Source organism: Pangasianodon hypophthalmus, chromosome 9, assembly GCF_027358585.1.
Source record: "Pangasianodon hypophthalmus isolate fPanHyp1 chromosome 9, fPanHyp1.pri, whole genome shotgun sequence".
Lineage (NCBI taxonomy): Eukaryota > Metazoa > Chordata > Actinopteri > Siluriformes > Pangasiidae > Pangasianodon > Pangasianodon hypophthalmus.
The window spans coordinates 23,917,368-23,941,381 of record NC_069718.1 but is presented as its reverse complement, the minus strand read 5'-3'; the positions used below and the strand labels follow the sequence as shown (position 1 = coordinate 23,941,381).

Below are 24,014 nucleotides of genomic sequence, written 5' to 3'. Positions count from 1 at the left end.
GGAAAACTTCAAAGAAAAAGAATAACGCTTCCTTTTCAGACAAATTTTAATAAAGTGCACTTCCCAAAAAAATGAAACAATTATTTCTAAAATTAAAATGATCAAGCATGGCCAGTGTATTATGCATAGCAACATAAAAACGTTAAATAAACGGTACCTCTGCTAATGTCTTCAGTGTTTAAAAGTGCAGTAAATGGAAAGGTGATTGACAGGTGAGTGTTTAAACATATTAATGTAATATAATACTCATCAAAACAATCCAAAACGATGGGTTTAAGTGACTTCTAAGAATCGTCGATCCTTGTGGTGAATTAGCAAGTCTCAAATATTTTTTAAACATTAAAATGTGTTTAAATACTGAATAGATTAGCGAAGTTGGTTTTACGTTTTTACTTAACATGTTAAAAATAAGCACTTTACATTTCGTTGTTTTGGTTTTTATCGTGCTTTTCTTGGCATTCCGTGTACAGCTGAGGAATGGAGGTGTTAGAAAAACGTTTAAGACGTTTATGTTTAAACGTCTTAAACGTTATGACTTGCTAAGTCATAACAAGGATCAACTATTTGTTGGAAGTAGCTTAAAACAATAACTTTGTTATTGACTGTTTTGGACTGTTTTGATGGGTATTACATGCTTGCCCAGGTAAAATATCGCAGCATAAGTGACAGCGTTTACTTGTTTTCTCATAAGTAGTGCCTTTTTCAGATGAATTTGTTATTATTTTTATTTCAGCCCTGTTTCTAGCTCATGTTCGCATGTTATCTGGCTTTCAGCACACTCTTTGGAGTGCTTTTTGGAGTGTAAATCTTGCCTTTGCATATTTTGCAAACAACCATTGTTTACCGTTGTTAAGTCCCATATATAACCGATGTTGAATTTTTTTTTAGAAACCAACTCATCTATGCTGCCCAACCACCTACTCTTTGTTATAAAGTAACATCTGGTTCTTAAAACAACTGTCTTGATTAGTTCACGCTCTAAAATCGTCGTATCGCCCACTCCTAAGCTCACGCTATTTGATCTGAATCCCACCGCCTGCTGCACCACACACATGGGCCGAGGTGCGATCTGGCTGGTGGTTGGAACTACGCAGATTAATTAGTGCACATGGATGACAGACGATTGTTTCAGGATGCAGTTATGTAGTGACAAAACCTAGGAAAATCCAGTCTGGCTCAAAGTTGTGGTATAGCTATTGTGCTAGCAAAACACACAGTCACGTCTCGGTTAAACATATCGAGATGAAATAAATATGCTGAACAGACTTGAATAATATCTTTTTTTGAGCAGTGCGAAGACATCAAATCTCAGAGATCATCAAATCTCATAGCCGAAACACTGGCCATCAACATACTGACTCTTTGTTGAGGGAACAAATCACAATTTATATACTAGAATTTCATTTAGTCTGCACTAATGTGGTTAACTAGTTAACAAGCTACCACTTTTTTAGACTAGTCAGGAGCTCTTACTCGCCCAGCGCATTTGTTCACCTTGTGAGTGAAAACTCAACCTTTGCAAGATCTACTGCACGTATTACTTTTACATGTAACAGTAATTATTTATTACATGTCACAGTAATTATAAGGCTCATTTATGACATGAAGGTGCCCCGAATGACCGTGACTCGACAGCTGAACACTAAATTATTCAGTGTTTTGGAGTTTGAGTCATTTTCTTTGATGTTGCAGAACTTTGCCCTAGGGAAAGGAGATGAAGAGGTAATCAGCACGCTTCAACATTTTGCCAAAACCATGGAAGAGGTGAGAGCTCTACATGCTGCGTGTATGCTTATCTGTCTCTGCACTTGGGTTTCGAGTATAGTTGAATGGTTGTTTAGGGCTACGTAGAGCGGACAGTCCGTAAGTGTGCGTGTGTGTACGTATTTGTGTGTGTGTGTGTGTGTGTGTGTGTGTGTGTGTGTCAGTGGGTGGGCTCAGCTGGGTGGGGACATCCAGCAGGAGCGCAGGTGGAGACAGTGTGAGGTATCAGCGGGGTGGGAGCTAACAGATGCGAGATGTTCTCCCTGCCAGCAAGGTCAATGTTTCAGATGGTGTGGGCTGGAAACCTGGACTCCCATTTTTTATTACTTTTTTTTCCTGCTACCACAGTGTGATTTATTTTCAGAAAGGGTGTGAAGAGGGTCCCCCCCCGCCGTATCATCGCAGTCATTGTCTGTCTCTTTCTCTCTCAATCTTTCAGCTGAACTCTCTGCATGTTGATTTGGCCACTCAGATGGCTGATAGGATGGTGTTTCCCATGGTGCAGTTCAGGGAGAAGGACCTGACTGGTATGGCAGTGTTACACTCATTAAACCCTCATTAAACCCTCATTAAAATAAATTAAATGTGTCCCTCTGACATGTACCGCGGCTACATTTTTGTCTACTGCACACCATCTGCACTGAAGCTTTCCGTGGGAAATAATCACACTCACCACCAGCATGTTAAACTGAAGGTTTTTCTGCCATGTTACAGTTTATGTCTTGTGCATTTCATTTTTACAGAAATAAGCACACTGAAAGAGATATTTGGAATCGCCACTGACGGTAAGTCAAGAACGTGTCTTTGAATCTCTCTCTAAAGAGTGAATGGGGGTATTTTTAGGTGATTAATTCCTCTCTTTATCTTTCTCTCTTTCTCTTTAGAGCACGAGGCTGCCATGATCAAATACAGCCGACTACCCAAGAGGAGGGAGAATGAGAAGGTAGGCAATTAAATCTAACGCTCTCTATTATATTCACATGACACAAAGTGGAGATGAGGAAGGCATAAATACAGAAATGCCCCATTTACGCGTTGCAACGTTAACGTACAATCTGCATGGGGCCAATGAATCCAATCTCACGCTTGAATTTACACCCGGTCTTTGGTATGTGTTCTTGTTATCTGCATTGTGTGGTTGTGTTTCAGGTTGAAATATGTAAATAAGATAGGATTTTATTATACCAGCTGAAATTAGATTTCACCTTTGGGTGTTAGGTCGCAGTGTAAACAACACTGCAGTTATTGTATTAGGAGATATGGTAACTATTACTACAGGCAAGTATGGATGAGGGAATGAAGTGATGCCTGGTTGAAGCAAATCATCTTGAGCTCTTGCAAAGATGATGACTGTATAGCAAATGGGGCTGCGTGATATGGAAAGAAAATTAAACTCACAACACAACACAACACGCAGGCCAAATTACATAGGGGGTGTGTGTGATTTGTTCTTTTGTTCTTTTGCCTTGCACACTGACCAGTCATAACACTAAAACCTAATATTGTGTAGGTCCAGCCTCATACACAGCAAGCTGTGATGCACTGTGTGTCCTGACACCTTTCTGTCATAGCCAGCATTAACTTTTTCAGCAATTTGTGCTAAAGTAGCTCGTGGGATCAGATTATACGGGCTAGCATCAGTGAGCCTTGGGTGCCCATGACCCTGTCTGCGGTTCACCGGTTGTCATTCCCTGGACCACTTTTGGTAGGTATTAACCACTGCATACTGGGAACACCCCACGAGACCTGCAGTTTGGGGGTGCTCTAGTCATCTAGCCATCACTCATATCCTTACGCTTGCCCATTTTTTCTGCTTCCAACACATCAACTTCGAGAACTGACTATTGACTTACTCCCATCCCTTGACAGGTGCCATTGTAACAAGATAATCAATGTTATTCACTTCGTCTGTCAGTGGTTTTAATGTTATGGCTGATCGGTATATAATATAAACTAGAGATGGCAGTGATTTTGGGGGAAAAAAAATCGTATCTATAACGTGTAACAAATGGTAAAGATTGGAACTGGATTTGGAAAAGAAATGTATTTCTGGAACTGGAAATAAGAGACTTGACTGTTTTTTCTATTGTTAGGATTGATTTTATTAAATTTGTATGTTATATTTTAATATATTTACAATGTAATTGCTTTTTGTGTGGAAGTGCTTAATTGTGAAGTGCTTCAGTTTAAAAAAAAAAAAACATTTTGAACATTATGAAGCGTCATGGTTTTTAAAGAAGCCAATATCGGATATGGATCGCTATCGGCTGATACGACTGTTATTGGAAAAGAAAAAGTGGTATCACGCCATCTGTAATATAAAGAGCTAATAATATAATATCTGCATTTGTGTCTCTGCTTGAATGTGTGTTTTGTTCCACAGCTGAAAGCGGAGCTGGTTGGTGAGGTGGCGTACTGTCGGAGGAAGCAGCACCAGGCCTCCATGCAGTATTACTGTGCTCTTAATGCTTTACAGTACAGGAAGCGAGTAGCCATGCTGGAGCCCATGCTGGGATACACACAAGCCCAGGTCTGAGAAAACTCTTACAACATCCCCCTAAATGTTTGTATATGTAATGGCAGCTGATTCTTCCTCATCATCTGTGGGCGAAAGACCAAAGCTGGAGTTAATCACACCAAATCATTATAAAGGCACTGAGAGGCATTACACACAATTAATCCAGACTGTAATTACTCTTATCTCTCCCTCACAGATCAACTTCTTTAAGAAAGGGATAGAACTGGTCTCCAAGAAAATGGACAGTTTCCTGGCTTCTGTGAGCAGCATGTCTGAGAGGTAAATTATCTTAAATAGGACATTCTGTGCAAGATATCTATAGAAATGTTATCATAGTTATTGTGAAGGTTTTACATATTCCATTTTTTTTTACGTATTTTCCAGTTAATTTGAATGAATTTGTTTCAAATTCCATTGGAGGTTTTTTATTGGACTGTTTATTTGTAGCCCAAGCGCAAGCACTTCCTTTCATATGCATGTAATACCGATCGCATTTGTTAACATACAAGGAAGAACATTTATTCTCGTTATATTACCATAACAAAAAGAAACCTGTCAGAGTGTGACAAATAGCTAGCATTAGTTCAGCATGCAATGAGTTTTCAATGGCATTGCTGGTGTCTTAACAAGTCCTCAATTATGTTAGTCTCAGCAAAACATTCTCCAAATGTCTGAAGGAGCGTTTGTGTCCTGCATCATTCCAATTATTAATTTGACACCCCGTACATCCTGCTCCCACCATACAAATAATATTAAAATGTACTTTGTTTCTTATTGTGCATCATGATGCATATGCACGTGCGCACGAAGGTATGCAAATACGCTCACCAGCCACTTTATTAGGAACATTCATGCAGTTATCCAGTCAGGCAAGCTTGTTGCAACAGCACAATGCATAAAATCATGCAGATACAGGTCAAGAGCTTCAGATAATGGTCACATCAAACATCACAATGTGGAAAAATGTGATCTTGGTGATTATGGCATGCTTGTTGGTGCCACACAGGCTGGTTCGAGTATTTCAGAAACTGATGATCATCTAGGATTTCCAAAGACAACAATCTACATGAAATGGTGCGAAAACAACAACAACAACAACAGTTATGTGACAGTTTTGAGGGTGGAAACACTAAGTTGATGACAGATGGAGGACAGAGAGACAGACAGAGGAGAATGGCCAGGCTGGTTCAAGCTAACAGGAAGGGTGTGGTAATAACCTCAAATAACCACTCTTTACCACTGTGGTGAGCAGAAAAGCATCTCAGAATGCACAATCACAATACTGCTGTGTTCGTAGTGCCTTCAGTGGTCATTTGCAAATAGTAATTATGTCGTTTCCCATCTCGGCATGTTCGATGTGTGAAGTGGAAAAAAAAACAAACATGGATGCCTCCACGGAAGCATGTCTTTTGTTTGCTCTGTCAGACCCCGTAAAGCTTATAAAAAGCTACTTTAAACAAACTTTTACAATTACAGGCCTGAGTGGCTATTGGTTCTGTTCTACTATAGTGAACTTCAAACAACTAAGCTAACGTTAGTGATAATGCTAATGTTGATGATTACCTTCTCAAAACAGTGATTAACATGGTCAGTGTTATAGATTTAACCAAGTACTGTGTCTGTATATTAACTGATCTAAAGCCAAAACTGCTATAAATTCATTTAACAGTAGAGGAAAGGAACATTACACTGTTCACAGTGAGAGCGGCCATGTTGATCTGATGTCACTCCGTAAACAGGGAAGGAACTGGTAGTTGAGAAGACTACCCCAAGTTGAAATTGCAAGTTGAGGGGGTGATTTCTGTCACTTTTACTGGTCATAGGCAGGGAATTACAAGTTGCAACTTCTCCTCGAATGCAGCATACGTTAAACCTTGAGGCAGATGGGCTACGACAGCAGAAGAGCACATCGGGTGCCACTCTTGTCAGCCAAGAACAGGATTCTGAGGCTACATTTGGCAGAGGCTCAACCAAACTGGACTCTTGAAGATTGGAACATTGTTGCTTGTTCTGATCTAATCTAGGGATAGAATTTGGCTTGAACAGTATAAATCCATGGACCCAACTTGCCTTGTGTTAACAGTTCAGGCTGTTGGTGGTGTAATGGTGTGGGAAATGTTTTCTTGGCGCACACTGGGCCTCTTAATACCAATCGAGCATCGTTTAAATGCAGCATATTTGAGTATTGTTGCTGACTACATGCATCTCTTTATGGCTACAATTTACCCATCTTCTAATGGCTACCTCCAGCATGATAATGTCACAAAATCATCTCAAACTGGATTCGTGAACATGACAATGAGTTCAGTGCGCTATAACAGCCTTCCCAGTCACCGGATCTGAATCTAATAGACCACCTTGGAGATGTGGTAGAACGGGAGATTCACAGCATGAATGTGCAGCTGAAAAATCTGCACCAGTTATGTGATGCAATCACGTCAACATGGACCAGAATCTCGACATCTTGTGGAATCTAAGACGTGAAGAATTGAGGCTGTTTTCAGAGCCAAGTGGGGTCCTCCCCAGTATTAGGGTTAGTATGGTGGCTGGTGAGTGTGTATTGATTGTATAAAATCTGATTACTCGCCTCATTTGATCAGATAGGAATTACATTTAGATTGGCTGCAGGTTACCTTGTTTCAGTTTAACACTACCATGAACATGAGCTATTAGTCTTATTAATGGGTTAGTAGGCTGCATGTAAACATATTTAATGGCCAGTTCTATTGGTTATTCTCTCTCTTTCTCTCTCTCTCTCTCTCTCTGAAGTATTCAGGCGCAGTTGGATGCCGAGGCAGAGAGCATGCGTATGTCCCAGAGAGAGCTGTTGTCAGTGGACGATATAGTCTACATGCCTGACCAAGATCGGGCACCAGTCAACCGCACGCTCATACAGAAAGCAGGCTACCTCAACATTAGGAAGTACGCAGCTCTTTTCTTACATTTTTCTCACATGGTGTGTCATATTTGACATTGCAGACATTTTATGAGAATATTCATGTTATTCATAAGAAATGAAAGATGCACTAAGTAGTTTTTCGTGTGTGTGTGTGTGTGTGTGTGTGTGTGTGTGTGTGTGTGTGTGTGTGGCTCCTGCAGTTTATTGCTGTTCATTAGCCAGCTGGCTTTTCATGAGACAGCATGTAAGCAGTGGCATTATTAGGAAAAGAGATTGTAATTAACCATTAAACATGTTGCCATGTAACATTTTAAACTTTTTCCTGTTAAACGTCACCCATACAGAATTCTCCGGTGTGATAAGCAAATGGGATAGTTTTACTATTAATGTTATGTTTAGATTTCCAGTCCCAATCTAAAGCAATCATGACTGTGCCCTACTCCCTGTGGAGGCTACAATATAAATAAATAAATAGATAAATAAATAAAAGCCTCCCTCCACAGGGGTCAAAAGTAATACCTTTTTGGAATGAATTATAAAATCCTAATACTGTATTCTGTTGTTGCACATTTAAACACTTTCTTTTAGTATTAAGCAGCGAAGACGTCTCCATGTTGTTTCCAGTTCCACTTCATTTAGAGACTGTATATTCCACAGCACAACTTTCTACTGTTTAACTCCTTTTACTATTACAAACTGATCTGTTATGTTTTTTCTTACTTGTACCTGACTCGCTGATTACTAACTGCCATTATAACAATGCAGATAATCTTGGGCAGAAAAAGTATCCATCGTTTTTTCAGAAAAGACCATTTAGAAGTGAAATAATTGCATTTTATTTATAAGCATTATATAATAAGCATTTTCATTCCAGGTCACCTGCATACGCTTCATCACGTTGAACCATGGTGAAGATTTTTAGAAAAATATAGCTTACTTTTTTTTTTTTTTTTAGAGAATAAGCATACCTGGCAAAATAAGTTGTTTTTTTTCTGCATTGTTCTACATTGTCTTTAAACGTATGCTCGGAGTTTCTCTACCTCTACGGAGTTTTCATTTAAAATTGGGAATACACAGAAGGTTTTATTATTTTGAAATATTTAAAACAAAGCAAGTAAATGTTCATTATCTTGAATATTTAATATTCAAGATTCTGCATTATTTCTAGGTCACTACTTAAGCAAATTTGTGATATTGGCCTTGTTAACATGTACGTTTTCCTTGAATTTTATCCATTCCATTAAAGCATGTGTTCAGATGACACTCCAGTGGATTTGATATAAAATGAATCATCAGGTTTTACAAACTAGTGGAGTCCATTACAGTTCAAATGCGCTGCCGTTATAGCAAAAGGGGGAAATACCAAAAACTAAGAAATTCTGAAATTCTTGTAATATTTCTAACTCAGGTTACTGCTGATAATATTATTAAATTATCAAATTATTCAGTCTAATTAAATGTAATTTTTTTTTAATTAAAAAATGGAAATAGAAGCATTTTCACTAGTGGTCTCAGACTTTTGGCCCCCACTGTGTGTGTATGTATGTGTGTGTGTGTGTATATATATATAAATAATGTATACACACACACACTATATATATATATATATATATATATATATATATATATATATATAGAGAGAGAGAGAGAGAGAGAGAGAGAGAGAGAGAGAGAGAGAGAGAGAGAGAGAGAGAGAGAGAGATTTGATCCCCTGCTGATTTTGCCCACTGACAAAGAAATGATCAGTCTATAATTTTAATGGTATTTGAACAGTGAGAGACAGAATAACAACAAAAAAATCCAGAAAAACACATTTCAAAAAAGTTATAAATTGATTTGCATTTTAATGAGTGAAATAAGTATTTGACCCCTTCACAAAACATGACTTAGTACTTGGTGGCAAAACCCTTGTTGGCAATCACAGAGGTCAGACATTTCTTGCAGTTGGAGACCAGGTTTGCACACATCTCAGGAGGGATTTTGTCCCACTCCTCTTTGCAGATCCTCTCCAAGTCATTAAGGTTTGGAGGCTGACGTTTGGCAGCTCGAACCTTCAGCTCCCTCCACAGATTTTCTATGGGATTAAGGTCTGGAGACTGGCTAGGCCACTCCAGGACCTTAATGTGCTTCTTATTGAGCCACTCCTTTGTTGCCTTGGCCGTGTGTTTTGGGTCATTGTCATGCTAGAATACACATCCACGACCCATTTTCAATGCCCTGGCTGAGGGAAGGAGGTTCTCACTCAAGATTTGACGGTACATGACCCTGTCCATCGTCCCTTTGATGCGGTGCAGTTGTCCTGTCCCCTTAGCAGAAAAACACCCCCAAAGCATAATGTTTCCATGTTTGACGGTGGGGATGGTGTTCTTGGGGTCATAGGCAGCATTCCTCCTCCTTCAAACACGGCGAGTTGAGTTGATGCCAAAGAGCTCGATTTTGGTCTCATCTGACCACAACACTTTCACCCAGTTCTCCTCTGAATCATTCAGATGTTCATTGGCAGGATTTCAGTCCTTCACGGCGTAGTGTGTTACGAATTGTTTTCTTGGTGACTATGAGATCATTCAGCTGCCTTAAGATCATTGACAAGATCCCCCCTGTAGTTCTGGGCTGATTCCTCACCGTTCTCATGATCATTGAAACTCCACGAGGTGAGATCTTGCATGGAGCCCCAGATCGAGGGAGATTGACAGTTATTTTGTGTTTCTTCCATTTGCGAATAATCCCACAGACTGTTGTCACCTTCTCACCAAGCTGCTTGGTGATGGTCTTGTAGCCCATTCCAGCCTTGTGTACGTCTACAATCTTGTCCCTGACATCCTTGGACAGCTCTTTGGTCTTGGCCATGGTGGAGAGTTTGGAATCTGATTGATTTGATTGATTGCTTCTGTGGACAGGTGTCTTTTATACAGGTAACAAGCTGAGATTAGGAGCACTCCCTTTAAGAGACTGCTCCTAATCTCAGCTCGTTAGCTGTGTAAAGGACACCTGGGAGCCAGAAATCTTGCTGATTGATAGGGGATCAAATACTTATTTCACTCATTAAAATGCAAATCAATTTATAACCTTTTTGAAATGTGTTTTTCTGGATTTTTTTTGTTGTTATTCCGTCTCTCACTGTTCAAATAAACCAACCATTAAAATTATAGAGGTCAAACGTACAAAATCAGCAGTGGATCAAATCATTTTTTCCCTCATTGTGTATAAATAAATAAATATGTATGTATGTATGTATGTGTGTGTGTGTGTGTGTGCGTGTGTATGTGTATATATATATATATAAATATAATGTGTCTGTGTGTGTGTATATACAGTGAGAGTAAAAAGTATTTGATCCCTTGCTGATTTTGTTGGTTTGCCCACTAATAAAGACATGATCATTCTATACTTTTAATGGTAGATGTATTCTAACATGGAGAGACAGAATATCAAAACGAAAATCCAGAAAATAACTTTAAAGAATATATTTTAATTGATTTGTATTTCATTGAGGGAAATAAGTATTTGATCCCTCTAGCCAAAAGCACTTAATACTTGGTGGCACAGCCTTTGTTTGCAAGCACAGCGGACAGACGTTTGTTGTAGTTAACTACAAGGTTAGCACACATATCAGGGGGAATTTTGGCCCACTCTTCTTTGCAGATCCTCTCTAAATCATTAAGGTTGGTGGGCTGTCGCTTGGCAACTCGGACCTTCAGCTCCCTCCATAGATTTTCGATTGGATTGAGGTCCGGAGACTGGCTGGGCCACTCCATGACCTTAATGTGGTTCTTCTTGAGCCACTCCTTTGTTGCCTTTGCTGTATGCTTCGGGTCGTTGTCATGTTGGAAGACCCAACCACGGCCCATTTTCAACTTCCTGGCAGAGGAGAGGAGGTTGTCCCTCAGGACTGCACGGTACATGGCTCCATCCATCTTCCCACTGTTGCGGTGAAGTAGCCCTGTGCCCTTGGCAGAGAAACACCCCCAAAACATAATGCTTCCACCTCCATGCTTGACGGTGGGCACAGTGTTCCTGGGGTCATAGGCAGCATTTTTCTTCCTCCACACATGACGAGTTTAGAGTTTAGGCCAAATAGTTCAATTTTGGTCTCGTCTGACCACAGAACCTTCTCCCAATCACTTTGTACATCTTTGAGGTGATCATTGGCATACTTTAGGCGGGCCTGCACATGTGCCTTCTTAAGCAGGGGTACCTTTCGGGTACTGCAGGATTTTAATCCATTGTGGCGCAAAGTGTTGCCAATTGTTTTCCTGGTGACTGTGGTCCCAGCTGCCTTGAGGTCATTCACTAACTCCCGCTGTGTGGTTGTAGGCCGATTTCTCATAGTTCTCATGATCATTGCCACCCCACGAGGTGAAATCTTCTGTGGAGCACCAGACTAAGGTCTATTGATGGTCATGTTATACTTCTTAAATTTTTTCACTATTGCACCAATGGTTGTTACTTTAATACCCAGCATCTTGCTAATGTTTCTGTAGCCCATTCCAGATTTGTGCAGGTCAACAATCCTGTCTCTGAGGTCCTGAGAGAGTTCTTTGGTCTTACCCATGTTGGAGAGTTTGGAATCTGTCTGATTGTCTGATTCTGTGAACAGGTGTCTTTCATACAGGTGATTAGTTAGAACAGGTGTCTTCAGTTCAGGTAACAAGTTGATTGGGAGTGTCTAACTGGTCTGTGAAAGCCAGAACTCCTAATGCATACTAGGGGATCAAATACTTATTTCCCTCAATGAAATACAAATCAATTAAAATATATTCTTTAAAGTTATTTTCTGGATTTTCTTTTTGATATTCTGTCTCTCCATGTTAGAATACATCTACCATTAAAAGTATAGAATGATCATGTCTTTATTAGTGGGCAAACCAACAAAATCAGCAAGGGATCAAATACTTTTTACTCTCACTGTATATATGTATGTATATATATATATATATATATATATATATATATATATATATATATATATATATATATATATTGTGTGTGTGTATGATATACAATGTACATATATATTATGTCTTAATGCTGTCCTCTTTAATGTTATGATGTTGGCATGTTAGTAGCAAAAATTATGATTATGAGGGTATTACATTGACTATTTCACACTGTTTTGGAAACACCCAAAAAAAAAAAAAAAAAAAACCTTGAATATGAGTTCCCCTAATGTTCTGTCCTGACTCCTGCAGTAAGACGGGCCTGGTGAGCACAGCCTGGGACCGGCTTTACTTCTTCACCCAGGGGGGGAACCTGATGTGCCAGCCGCGTGGTGCTGTGGCAGGTGGCATGGTGCTCGATCTGGACAACAGCTCCGTCATGGCCATCGAGTGCGAGGACAGGCGCTACTGCTTTCAGATCACGTCACCTAGCGGGAAAACGTATGGCAGCTAACTTTCTCTCTCTGTGTGTGTGCGCGCGTGTGTGTGTGTGTGTGTGTGTGTGTGTGTGTGCGCGCACATGCATAAAAATGGGTTATCCACTGAGGGCCAATGAAAGCTCTATTAGCAGCACAGCAGAGGTGTGTCCTGGAGTTGGATTTGTAGATTTAACTTCCCACTGAGCCATTTGCCGTCTAAGTGACCAGAGGGAGGGAAGAACGACAAGATTACATTCTCCATAGCAGCCAGTTTTAAAAGACACAGCCTTCAGCAATCCTGCTGGTATTTATCCTAATAGACACCTAAATTACTCACATAATTCCTCTTAAATTGAGAAGGTGTTAAAACTGGATGGCAGTCTTTCCTGGAATTGCACAAATATCCTTCTGTATAGATTTTCGTGAACCAGATGACATCTGAGCAAGTGAAAATTGTGAAATTGATCTAATGTTTCCTATAAAAAGATTACAGTAAACCAAATATAAGATTGTTAAATCGATTTAAGCATTTATTTTTTAGAAAGAAGCAAAATGATCCGCCAAGAGAATAACAAAATTTAAAGCTTGAAATGAGTAAAAATGTCTAGAAATCAATATATTTGGTTTATTGTAATCTTATAATAGGAAATACTACAGAAATTTGTCTATGTTCAAAATATTTTCACTTGCCGAGATGGATTTTTTTTTTTTTTTTTTTTTAGCCGCATAGCCATTCGTCTCACTGTTCCCTGGACTGCTGTCACTTTGTTCTTCTCTCCTTTTATTTCTGGCTGCACAAGGCTCCTTCTCTTTCAGCGCACAGCTTCTTTTCTTTCTCTCCTCAAGCACACCTTTCCCTTTCCTTCCTATCCTTTCCTATCTATAATTCATCGACTAACTGAATACTCAAGAGTGGACTGTCCTGCTGGTGTAGCTGGCTAACGCACAGTGTACAGCCACTTCTATACGAAACTTTAACTGAAGCGTGTGTGTGCGTATATGCGTGGTGTTATATAAGACGACAAATTACACTAACGTTATAAAATTAGGAAATGAAATGATGTATTTCCGGTCTGCTTTCCACGCTGCTCAGCAGCTCATTTTCCAAATCCATCCTCTTAGGATCACATTTCCAAAATCAATTTCCTGCCACAATATTAATGTCTTCCTCCCTGTGAAGATGAAACACACACACACACACACACACACACACACGCACACACACAGTGGGCTTTAGCATACTGGCATAGAGCCACACAATAGAAGAAAAAAGAACGAGGAGAACGAGCCCTGTTAAATCCAGAAAGCATAGCTTAATCTAAGAGGAAATAATTATGCAGACATTTTCTCTGATATCCGAGTTAAAAGCTGTAACACAAGTGCTGAATGCATTTGGCAACAAAACAAAGCTAAAAGGCATTACAAAAGGTATTACAATAATGTCTTTTTAAATGTAGCTGCTTATATTACACAATCAGCACTGTAGCGTTGGTCAGCCTTGTACTGATCGTAACTCTGACACGGGATGTAGGTAAACTCTGTCCTGTTTTCTATTTCAAGGTCTATGATTCTTCAAGCTGAGAGCAAAAAGGAGTATGAGGAGGTATGTTTTTTTTCCATGTATACATTTTTCATGCTAAAATAATTTTCATTTTTAACGTTCATTTTTAACGTTCATTTTTACCGTTTTCTTCCTACAGTGGATCTGCACCATTAACAACATTTCTCGTCAGATCTACCTGACGGACAACCCTGAGGTACTTCTTCTGTCCCAGCACTTAATACTGAAAAAGATTTTTTACTGTGTAACAGCTACTGGGTTTAGAGTTACAGAGTTACACTGAGTTGCCAGTTTATTAGGTATCCAGGATTCCATAGTCTCGAGGGTGTGTTGTTTAGGAATGCTGTACCAGGTGGAAAGATATTTGATAGGGAAGAGATCCAGGGACTGGCGTATTCCTGGAACTGGTTGATGATAACATGTGCTTTGTGACATGATATGTTATCATGCTGGAATTGTCTGTTTGAATATAGATGAAGTGTAGCCATGAACACGATGACGCAGCAGGTTTCTGGTTTCTAGATTCTGGTTCAATTCTGAACTTGGCTTTCTGACTGTGTGGAGATTTTATTTACGTCCCCTCAGTGTCTGTGTGGGTTTCCTGTGGTTTCCTCCCACCTCCCAAAAACATGCTGGTAGCGACTCAAAATTTCTCCTAAATGTGAACGTGTGTTTGTGTGTGTTTGTGTGTGTTTGTGTGTGTTTGTGTGTGTTTGTGTGTGTTTGTGTGTGTGTGTGTGTGTGTGTGTGAAGGAGGACTCGGGAGACAGGTGAGCTTTGTGTTTCTTTTATTTGTCTTTTCCTTACTTCTACCGCAAGAGCTTTTCTGCACGCCTCTCATCCATTTAATAAAAATAAAAACGAAACCAAAACACTAAGCCGTTCACAGCTCTTTACGTTTAAGATCAAGTTGAAGGCAAGTGTGCTGCGTCAGCTCCGTCAGCTCCATCTGTCTCTGTCTCACAGGCGCTACTGAAATAAAAACACACACACACACACACACAGTAAGTACATGTAATAACACACAGTTGGGAGCAATCACACATTACTTGCCGGTTCAACCCTTCTCCTCTCTCCATCCACAGCCGACGCTTCACCACTCTGCCACTATACACTGCAAAAAAATGACATCTTAGCAACTGAAAACATCTTATACACAGTACTGTGCAAAAGTCTTAGGCACCCTATGTGTTTTAGTACAAACTTTGTTATAGATTTTTATTTTCTGACTTCTACATTATTGATTCAGTACAAAAACATTTTAGATTCCAAGCATTAGTTTCCCAGCACAAAATTAAATGTTACAGAAAAATGTTCGTATGTCAGTAAAGAAAGCAGCAGATTCCATAAGAGACACTTTTCAGATAAAAACATAATGAAGGCTGCTGGGTTTCGCTGCAGAAATAAGAAGCGAGTCGACAGTCAAAGTCTCCAGGAGAACTTCTTCTGCTTCTGCAAGATGCTCAGTAACACTTACATTTACAGTTTCATTTATTTTAATGTAGAAACATTTAATTTCATTATTTTTGAAGGCATCTTTGCTCTACAGCATTTCTTTGCATGTGCCTAAGACTTTTGCACAGCACTATATATAGTCAAATGTGTCTAGTATTTGCTATTATAAGATTACGATAAACCAAGCATTATTCAGCCTTTTTATGGACTTTCTTTTAGTAATTTTAAGCTTTAAGTATCTGTTGATAGATAATATTTTTCATTTTAAGCATTTATTTCTAGAATGAAACTTTATCATTAGAGCATTAACATTAGAAATTATCTGTCAACAGCTGCCAGGCTTGAAATGAGGAAAAGCATTCTAAAAAGGCTGAATAAGCTTATATTTGATTTATAATAAACTCACAAAAAAATGATTTCTCCATATTCAAGACATTTTTACTTGCTAAGACCATTTTTTGCAGTGTGTAACTAGCACCATGTGATGGACTGGCATCCCATCCAAGGTGTATTTCTGCCTGATCGGATCCAGATTCACCACGACCTTGATAGAGCGATTACTGAAGACGAATGAATGAATGTAGCCTTGAAAGGATAAACTCGGTCAGTGTTTCACATACACCATGCTGATCAGATGTTATTCAGTGAGTATCAAGGATCCCGATGTGTGAAAGGAAGATATTCCCCACAGGATCACATCACTACCGCCGGCTTGTTCCCTCTAAACATGATGGCACCGCAGACTCGTGTTACTTGCGTCAGGTCTGAAGCACCATGCTAATGGTTGTGTAACATATAAGTGGTGTGTTAGATCTGATACGTTTGGTTGTAGCAGACTGCCACTGCAGTCATGTGACAAGATTTGTATACAAGTGGATTTATCTAGTAAGCTGGCAACTCAGTGATGTGGACTGAGAGGGTGTGTGATTGTTACAGAGCAAACATAGGAATGAACTTTGATCAGTATTTCCGTGTTGTTATTGAATGTCCTGTATGAGTAGTGAGGCAGCAGATAATGATCGTGTACATCATGCTCACTGCATGGTGAACGAGATCCTAAAAAGCACTGAGCACAGATTATAATTAACATCTGTGTTGTGTTCCTCAGGCTGTGGCCATCAGGCTAAATCAGACAGCCATCCAGGCGGTCACTCCAATCACCAGCTTTGAAAAGAGAGCAGAGGGCTCCCCGAACCCTGACAGGTCAGACCCGTACCACACTAACATCTAATAAAGGTAGAGGACATCACAGGCAGGCTTCAGTATTAACCACTCATGAAAGTCAGAGCCAAAGCGCTGACAGTTATCAGGGTATTCTGTTGTCAGGATGCTGTTATTATCAAAGCATTGTATTAAAAATGAACCAGATATTGTGTATTTGGTGCAGTACTGTGGCCCTGTAAGAAACCATGTCATAATGTTTTGTACATCATATACGTCTGGGTTAGCTTGTCTCTGTCTCATTGTGTGTGTGTGTGTGTGTGTGTGTGTGTGTGTGTGTGTGTGTGTGTGTATAGGGCTAAGCCAGGCGCAGTGGTCACTGGCAGTATTAAGAAAGCCCCTGCTGCCCCTGAGCCTGAAGACTTGATTGCCCCTGGGACACCCATCCAGTTCGATATTGTGCTTCCGGCATCCGAGTTCCTGGACCAGAACAGGGCGGGAGGGAGGTCAGAGAATGCATCTGTCACCCGTTAAACCAAGATTATGCCTAATCATAAACCTGACATGATTTTGAATGCATGCTCACTGGCCCAGGATTGTACAATCCATCCATGTTTTGGGAAACCATCTCATTTTATATATTATATTTTATTTTTTAGGGGGGTACAGAGATATCAGTTTGAATAAGAGCGATATGCAAACAATAATTATTTCACTACGTGTTTTGGAAGACTACTCTTTTCACAATTAAGTGTGAATGCTATCAGGTTAAATGTAACGTTAATTAAACACACATATAGATGGATGTATCCATGGCCAGGGTTGTTCAGATTGGCAGACAGAGACTGGTATTAACAGTCTGTGCTTAATAAGATTTACATTTGCTTTATGAAATAAATGAATGATATGTCGGTATTGGTGAATGTTTTGACTATCATCCAGCTCATGCTTTTCTTCATCTGATATATTTTGCAGTTCCTGTTTTTTGTTTAAAAAGTCTTTTGAAGCTGAATTTTTTTTCCTGACCTTCCACAGACGCACAAACCCCTTTGGTGAGACCGAAGTGGACAGCTCTTCAGGTACTGACGGTGAGACAGCATTACTGACTCTTTTGAATTGAGCTGCTCATCATTTTCCCGGGACAGCTGAGGTCAAAAAATACCCCAGAACACCATAATGGAACTTGGGGACATCAATTGAATTTGTGCTCACATCAGCTTGTCAGTGCAGACGCTGCAGTCCGTCTGTGAAGAATTGTTGAATGGCCTTTCATTCACAGATGTGACAGTCCCTCAATAACCTCGCTCTCGCTGTGTGTGTGTGTGTGTGTGTGTGTGTGTGTGTGTGTGTGTGTGTGTGTGCGTGTGCGTGTGTGTGTGTGTGTGTGTGTGTGTGCATGTGCAGACTCCTTGCTACAGCAGGTATTTGCCGTGCGTTTCCTGGGCTCTATGGCAGTGCGCTCTGGACACACACAGGAAGTTATCTACGAGGCCATGAGGCAGGTGCTAGCTGCTCGGGCGATACACAACATATTTAAAACCAGCGAGTCACACCTGATGGTCACAAGCAGCTGCCTCCGGTGAGTCTGGAATGGAGGGAAAGTGTGAGTCACTTTTGTACCATTAGTTTTGCATCCACATGACTCCCAGATGATTTTTTATTTTTTTTTTTCCCAACAGGTTGATTGACCCTCAGACACAGGTCACTAAAATAAGTGTGAGTAAGCGTGCCGTTGATTGTAAATGGTGTCACTGAGCGCTGTAACTCGCCTGAGTAACAGATTTTAAAGCCGAGTCAGAAAAACGACAAAAAATCTAATCTATCCAGGGTTTTTGTATCTGTTTCCGTCTCCTGTCTGCTTCGTTGTTTGTCTCTGCCTCCGTGCTGTTAGTTCCAGCTCAGGGATGTCACCCAGTTCGCAGCGCATAAGGAGAACAGCCGGCTCATGGGCTTCGTGGTGGAGGGGAGAGACTGGAGTGAGGGAGAGGAGGAGGGACAGGCATCCTTCAGCGCTTTTGTGTTTGAGAGCAACACCGAGGGAGAGAAGGTAACTGTTTCGTTCTGTTGCTGAAAAAAAACTGTGATTGAAGCAGGGATGTGGGAAGGCATTGCAAATTGGGGGCGCTGGAATTTGAAACAGCACTGCACGTGTGGCGTGCGCTATGACGTCACACCCGAATCTTTATCTTAACAGAGAATGTGTGTTGATTGTGTGTTGATTACAATGTTATATACCACAGCATGGTTCAGTTCTAGGTTCAGAAGATGTTGATTCGTTTATATAACCGCATGGATCTGACAATATTTACATTTACGGCATTTGGCAGACGCCTGTATCCAATAGTTAAGACCATATAAATATAATACACAAATATAATATAATATAAATGTTTATATTAATGTGTTATCGTTTCTATAGTAACAGCTCATTCACAGGGACTTGTACAGTGGAGGCTCTACAATCAAAAATCAAATTAAAAATGTATTGTTTATTCATTGATATGGTGAGGTTTTCTGTTTCTGGAGACGTTTATTTAACATTTATGAAAGGAATCTCGAGTGTAGGCGCTTTGTAACAGTCAGTTAGTTCTCTGACACAGAAGTTATTTCCTATTTAAGAATTACATAGCAGCTGTATACAGTCGTTCCCTCACAAGCCTCTCTCTCTCTCTCTCTATCTCTCTATCTCTGGATTGAGACAAAAAAAATCCAACGCAAAAAACGTTACATGTTGTCAGGTTACAGAGAAACCAGAAAGCGAAATCAGCTCTGTCTTGAAGACTTGTGACTCGCAGAAGTTCCATAACATGAGTTAAAATGTGCAAATGAGTCGTCCATTAATAAATTCAAAATTGTAATTGTTGGCAAATCACTGTGGTATAAGAGGAATACTATCTCCACATAAAACATTAAAAAACAACTCAAAATTCTCAGTTTAAAAGTTTGTTTATTTGTTTATTTGCTTAACTACTGTATGTATTGTATTATCATCATGTTAGCAGTTAAAGGAATCCTGAAAGTTGGGGATGCTGCGGAACCCTAAGCACCCGTATCTCCCACATCCTCGGATTGAAGTGTAGGATTTAACCCAGAGTGTGCAGACTAACACCGTCTGTGGCTCAGAAAAGGAATAAACCTTGAAGCACAAGTAGGAGCAACTGGGGAATTAATAATTAAATTAACACTATTAAAAAAAATAAATTGTGTTGTCTGCATGCTTGTCTGTTACCTCCTCAAAAGAGTTTTTGGACTGATGGTATTCCTAGTTTGTGACCTAGCAAGGCAGTATCAGAATGTATTTCTGATAGACTTCAAAGCACTTTTGTATGTCGCTCTGGACAAGGCCGTCTGCCAAATGCCATAAATGTAAATAATAGTGGGGAAATAGTGAATAGTGAGAGATGGTGGAATGTTATAATAAACTTAGATATTGAGACTGGAGAACTGTTTATATTACAGCATACCACAGTGCTGTTGAATTCTCGATTCTGATTGGTCAGAAGTTGGTGAATAATTTTCGACAGCAGCAGAGCTTAGACAAGGCAAAGCACAGGTTTACTCTATATTAATGCGCTTGTTCTAATACATTATCATTTCTATAGTAACAACTTTCACAGAGACTCGTATGGTGGACGCACTATATAAATGTAATAAAACGTGTATCACTGTTATTATGAAGCTCTCTGTAAGGAACTGTTTTTTTTTTTTTTGAATATTTATAGAAGGAGTCTCCAGTGTCAGTGTTTTTGAACAGTTAGAGGTAAAGTTTTCCAGCACAGGAAGGTCTTCAGGACAAGTGGGCTTCACGCTTTGTGGTTTCTCTTAGTCTTATTAAAAAGAAAGACTGTTTATGCTATAAACTTTATAGCCACTATAAAGTATGTGATAACAGGAACTAACTTGTCTCACAAAATAAAATGTAACTATAAATGGATAAGATGGATAAAATGTTGTTCTTTAATAATTAAAAAAATAAGTTATAAGTGGAAATTGCTGTGGTGTAAGAGGAATAAAACACTTCAGGACATGCTGTTATAGGAAAATAGTCAGCTTTGGGGTGCTAACAGTAACTCCACTCTGCGTTGGGCCACATCACATTGACTATTTCCCATCATGCCCTGAGGTGTTTTATTGCTTTCATAGTTAATTTGAGTGAATGAAACCCATTGTGTCCTGATAAGCATCTAGAATTGGCACCTCATTTGACTTACCGAAGTAACGATGTGTGATAAATTAAATTATTACTTTAATTTAGAATGATTATCTATAGCATATTAATATTTCTTTCCATTCTATAGATCTGCTACACAATAAACATCGGAAAGGAGATTACAGCAGCTAAGAAGGTAAGATCTTTTTTGATAAAATGATCCACGCAGTTAAATGTAGACTGTATATATCCTGTCTTTCTGTAGTGCCAGCTGTCTTCAAGCAGAATTATTCATTCAGTTCTCTCTCTCACTCACTCACTCACTCACTCACTCGTTAGGACCCAGATGCTCTGGCCGAGCTGATGAAGTCTGTGCCACTCACCAGTGACGGGAAGTTCCTGCTGCTGGAGAGTGAAACAGGAGAGGCAGCGAACGGAGAAGGAGAGGATGACTTGGAGTCTGAGGCCTGAAAGTTGTTTAGTCTTCTCAAAGGATAACAGCTGATCTAGTGTTTGTTTTTGTCACTTATACCCTAATGAAGATCTAGGGATCTGATCCTAGATACACACCTTACATACAAACTATAGACTCTTACGTTATGGTACGTTACAGCTCTACTCTAATACTCCAGATGTCTCGATGCTAAATACCAAGTTTGCTCTTATACCAATAATCCACAAACAGAGCTAAAGATGGAGGATTACATTGGCATTACACTGAGTTTGCATTCTAGCAGCTATCGAGCCAGAGTAATCTAGCTCTGCTAAATACTAAGCAGCACTCCACTCTGCTCAAGTTTAGATCAGAATCTGGCAAAATCATTCACTTTAAAGATGCGTGCCCAATAACACGAGACTCTTTATAGCTGCTCTTCTGCATTAAAGCTGATTACAGTAAGGGAATGCGAAGAAAAGACCAGGCTATTTAAGAGTATTGGAGTGAGAGCTGTCTCATATACTCAGACATCGGACAGGTTCAGACTCCTACTTGCACTTTCTTCTGATCCTTTAGCTCAATATATTTCTCTCGGCATACTTCAGGATTAAGGAGCCTGATATAACGGCGTGCCATTTTATTACTTTGTCGTACTGAAACATACACTCCTGGGGGGAAAAAAATGGGCCAAGCCCCAAATGGCAAAATATTAAGCTCTTAACAACAAGTCATTGGTGCAAGAATTAAACAAATAACGAAAGGAAGTTAGTATGGGAAGCTTTTCCCTCTGATTTCTTTAAATGTTTAAGCTTTGTGGCCCTTGATGGGCTGCATCAGGTGTGGCAGAGAACCAAATAATCACTAATCTTTTAAGAAAGAAAAAAAAAAAACATCCCAGAAGATATTTTTGTACATCCAGATGCATTAGGTTGAATTTTACATCAAATATTTTAATCATTAACATGATTTTACCTTTGCGTACAAGAAGACTATAGAAGTGAATTTCCCTGTTTCTAGCTTTTCCCCAAACAAACAGTTCACTGCAGCAAAAGGAAACCAGTAAATAGAGGCACAGGAGCTCTCAGGAGTGCATTTGTTTCATTCTTGCTAATTCTTGACCAATGATTTGTTTTTAAGACCATTAAAAGCTTCATATTTGCCATTTTGGGCTTGGCCCATTTTTTTGCCCAGGAGTGTAGAAGCAGCTTCTTTACAAACGATTGCTCTAATATCTGATTTGCCCATTTATTGAGATTTGTAGGGTTATAGATTAAATATACTTGCTAAGCACGTAGCGGTAGTAGAAAGCACGTGCACATGAGTTTAGACGTACTGCTTAGCTAGACTCACAACTTTCCCTGCTTAAGGCACAGAATTGAACTGCACTTCCAAGAGCTACATATGTTGCATGTAGAGTTTTGGATAATTGCACTATAATTGCATAATACATTTCAGTGGTAATATAGAGCAAATAGTTTCCCTACATGATAACTGTGAAGCTGGCTCGGACCTCTGTGTGCTGATTTACTTACTTACAAACTTAAGAACGAGGCTATTTCACCATACTTCACTAAATATTTTCCTCAGGTCCTTTCACTTACAGAAATACTTTTTACATTCCTTTGTTACCATTTAATCTCAAATTTCTCACCCAGGGACTAGGGTCTAGTGCCCTGTTTACAGTAAATGACATGCACTTTGAGGTTTAAACTACAGTTTACAAAAAATTAACACTAAAGAAGTGAGATTTAAAAAGAATTCATTGCTAACAATTAATAATATGATAATTCCTTTAGTAGAATATCCTTTTTTTTTTTTTTAATTTAAACTAAAAGCTGGCTATGTAAAAGCGGGGTACATTTTAAGCTCAAATGAGATGGAGACAATATGATTTTTTTTCCCTTTACATGTAAAATGTAAGCAGTTTTTATTGGTTAATCATCCAGTGGCAATAGTTCTATCAGCTAAAATCAAAACCACTTTAATTCAAATGAAGGGTTATTTTTGTGGCTTGTTCGGCTCCCTGACTACATTTCTATTTCTTCTGAAAGGGCTTTTTTTTCCTACGTATTCCTTATCTGCTTGCTTAGCTGTATTGGAAGATAGGTGTATATGTGCCTGCGGGCATAATTTTAAATCATCTGCTGCAATCTGAATCATGAATTTGCTGCACTTCAGTATTGTATATAAAAGCAAAATATACATGTGGAAGGTTTTTTTTTTCCCCCCACAATAATTGTTGGGTTGTGTATGAATGCAGGCACTTATATAGTTTAACTGATAGCAAGCTGTTAAGCATAGGATCAGTTGGAGGTCAGGCTTTGGCTTTGGTTGTTTATGGGAGTCCAGATGGGACTATAACAGACTCAAGTGCATATAAATGTCTCTTAACAGCATCCTCTGTCTATCTGCTGCAAGAGTTTAAAAAGACAAATAATGGCATTTGATGAAAGCTGTGTAGGAGCAGACCACTCCTAAGAATAACTCCTGTTATTGATTGAGCCACTGTCTAGAAGGCTTTGCACATGGCTTTTCTTAAACAAAATATAATAACTACTTTAATAAAGCTCTATGAGAATTTCTAAGAGCCCTGAGTCTTTATTTTTGTTCCAGTTCCACTGCATGTATGAGACCTTTTCTATTTAATAGAATATAAAGAATATAAATCTTGTCTAACAGGCATCAAATAATTCAACTAAATGGTCCCCAATTTT

At 39.4% G+C, this 24,014-nt stretch overlaps 1 protein-coding gene across 1 annotated transcript in view; it reads left to right on the top strand.

Annotated features, from left to right (window-relative positions):
* The window catches only part of appl2 (adaptor protein, phosphotyrosine interaction, PH domain and leucine zipper containing 2), a 39,370-nt gene extending 15,483 nt beyond the window's left edge, over positions 1-23,887 (top strand). The window contains exons 4-21 of the mRNA XM_026919662.3: positions 1,693-1,764; positions 2,204-2,291; positions 2,508-2,549; positions 2,649-2,707; positions 4,148-4,294; positions 4,479-4,561; positions 7,052-7,204; positions 12,371-12,559; positions 14,098-14,140; positions 14,238-14,294; positions 16,662-16,756; positions 17,071-17,220; positions 17,750-17,802; positions 18,119-18,293; positions 18,394-18,430; positions 18,606-18,761; positions 21,013-21,060; positions 21,204-23,887. Coding sequence (XP_026775463.2) covers positions 1,693-1,764; positions 2,204-2,291; positions 2,508-2,549; positions 2,649-2,707; positions 4,148-4,294; positions 4,479-4,561; positions 7,052-7,204; positions 12,371-12,559; positions 14,098-14,140; positions 14,238-14,294; positions 16,662-16,756; positions 17,071-17,220; positions 17,750-17,802; positions 18,119-18,293; positions 18,394-18,430; positions 18,606-18,761; positions 21,013-21,060; positions 21,204-21,335 — 1,779 coding nt within the window. The 3' untranslated portion in view covers positions 21,336-23,887. The remainder of the gene's footprint in view (positions 1-1,692; positions 1,765-2,203; positions 2,292-2,507; positions 2,550-2,648; positions 2,708-4,147; positions 4,295-4,478; positions 4,562-7,051; positions 7,205-12,370; positions 12,560-14,097; positions 14,141-14,237; positions 14,295-16,661; positions 16,757-17,070; positions 17,221-17,749; positions 17,803-18,118; positions 18,294-18,393; positions 18,431-18,605; positions 18,762-21,012; positions 21,061-21,203) is intronic.
* Positions 23,888-24,014: the final 127 nt, after the last annotated feature.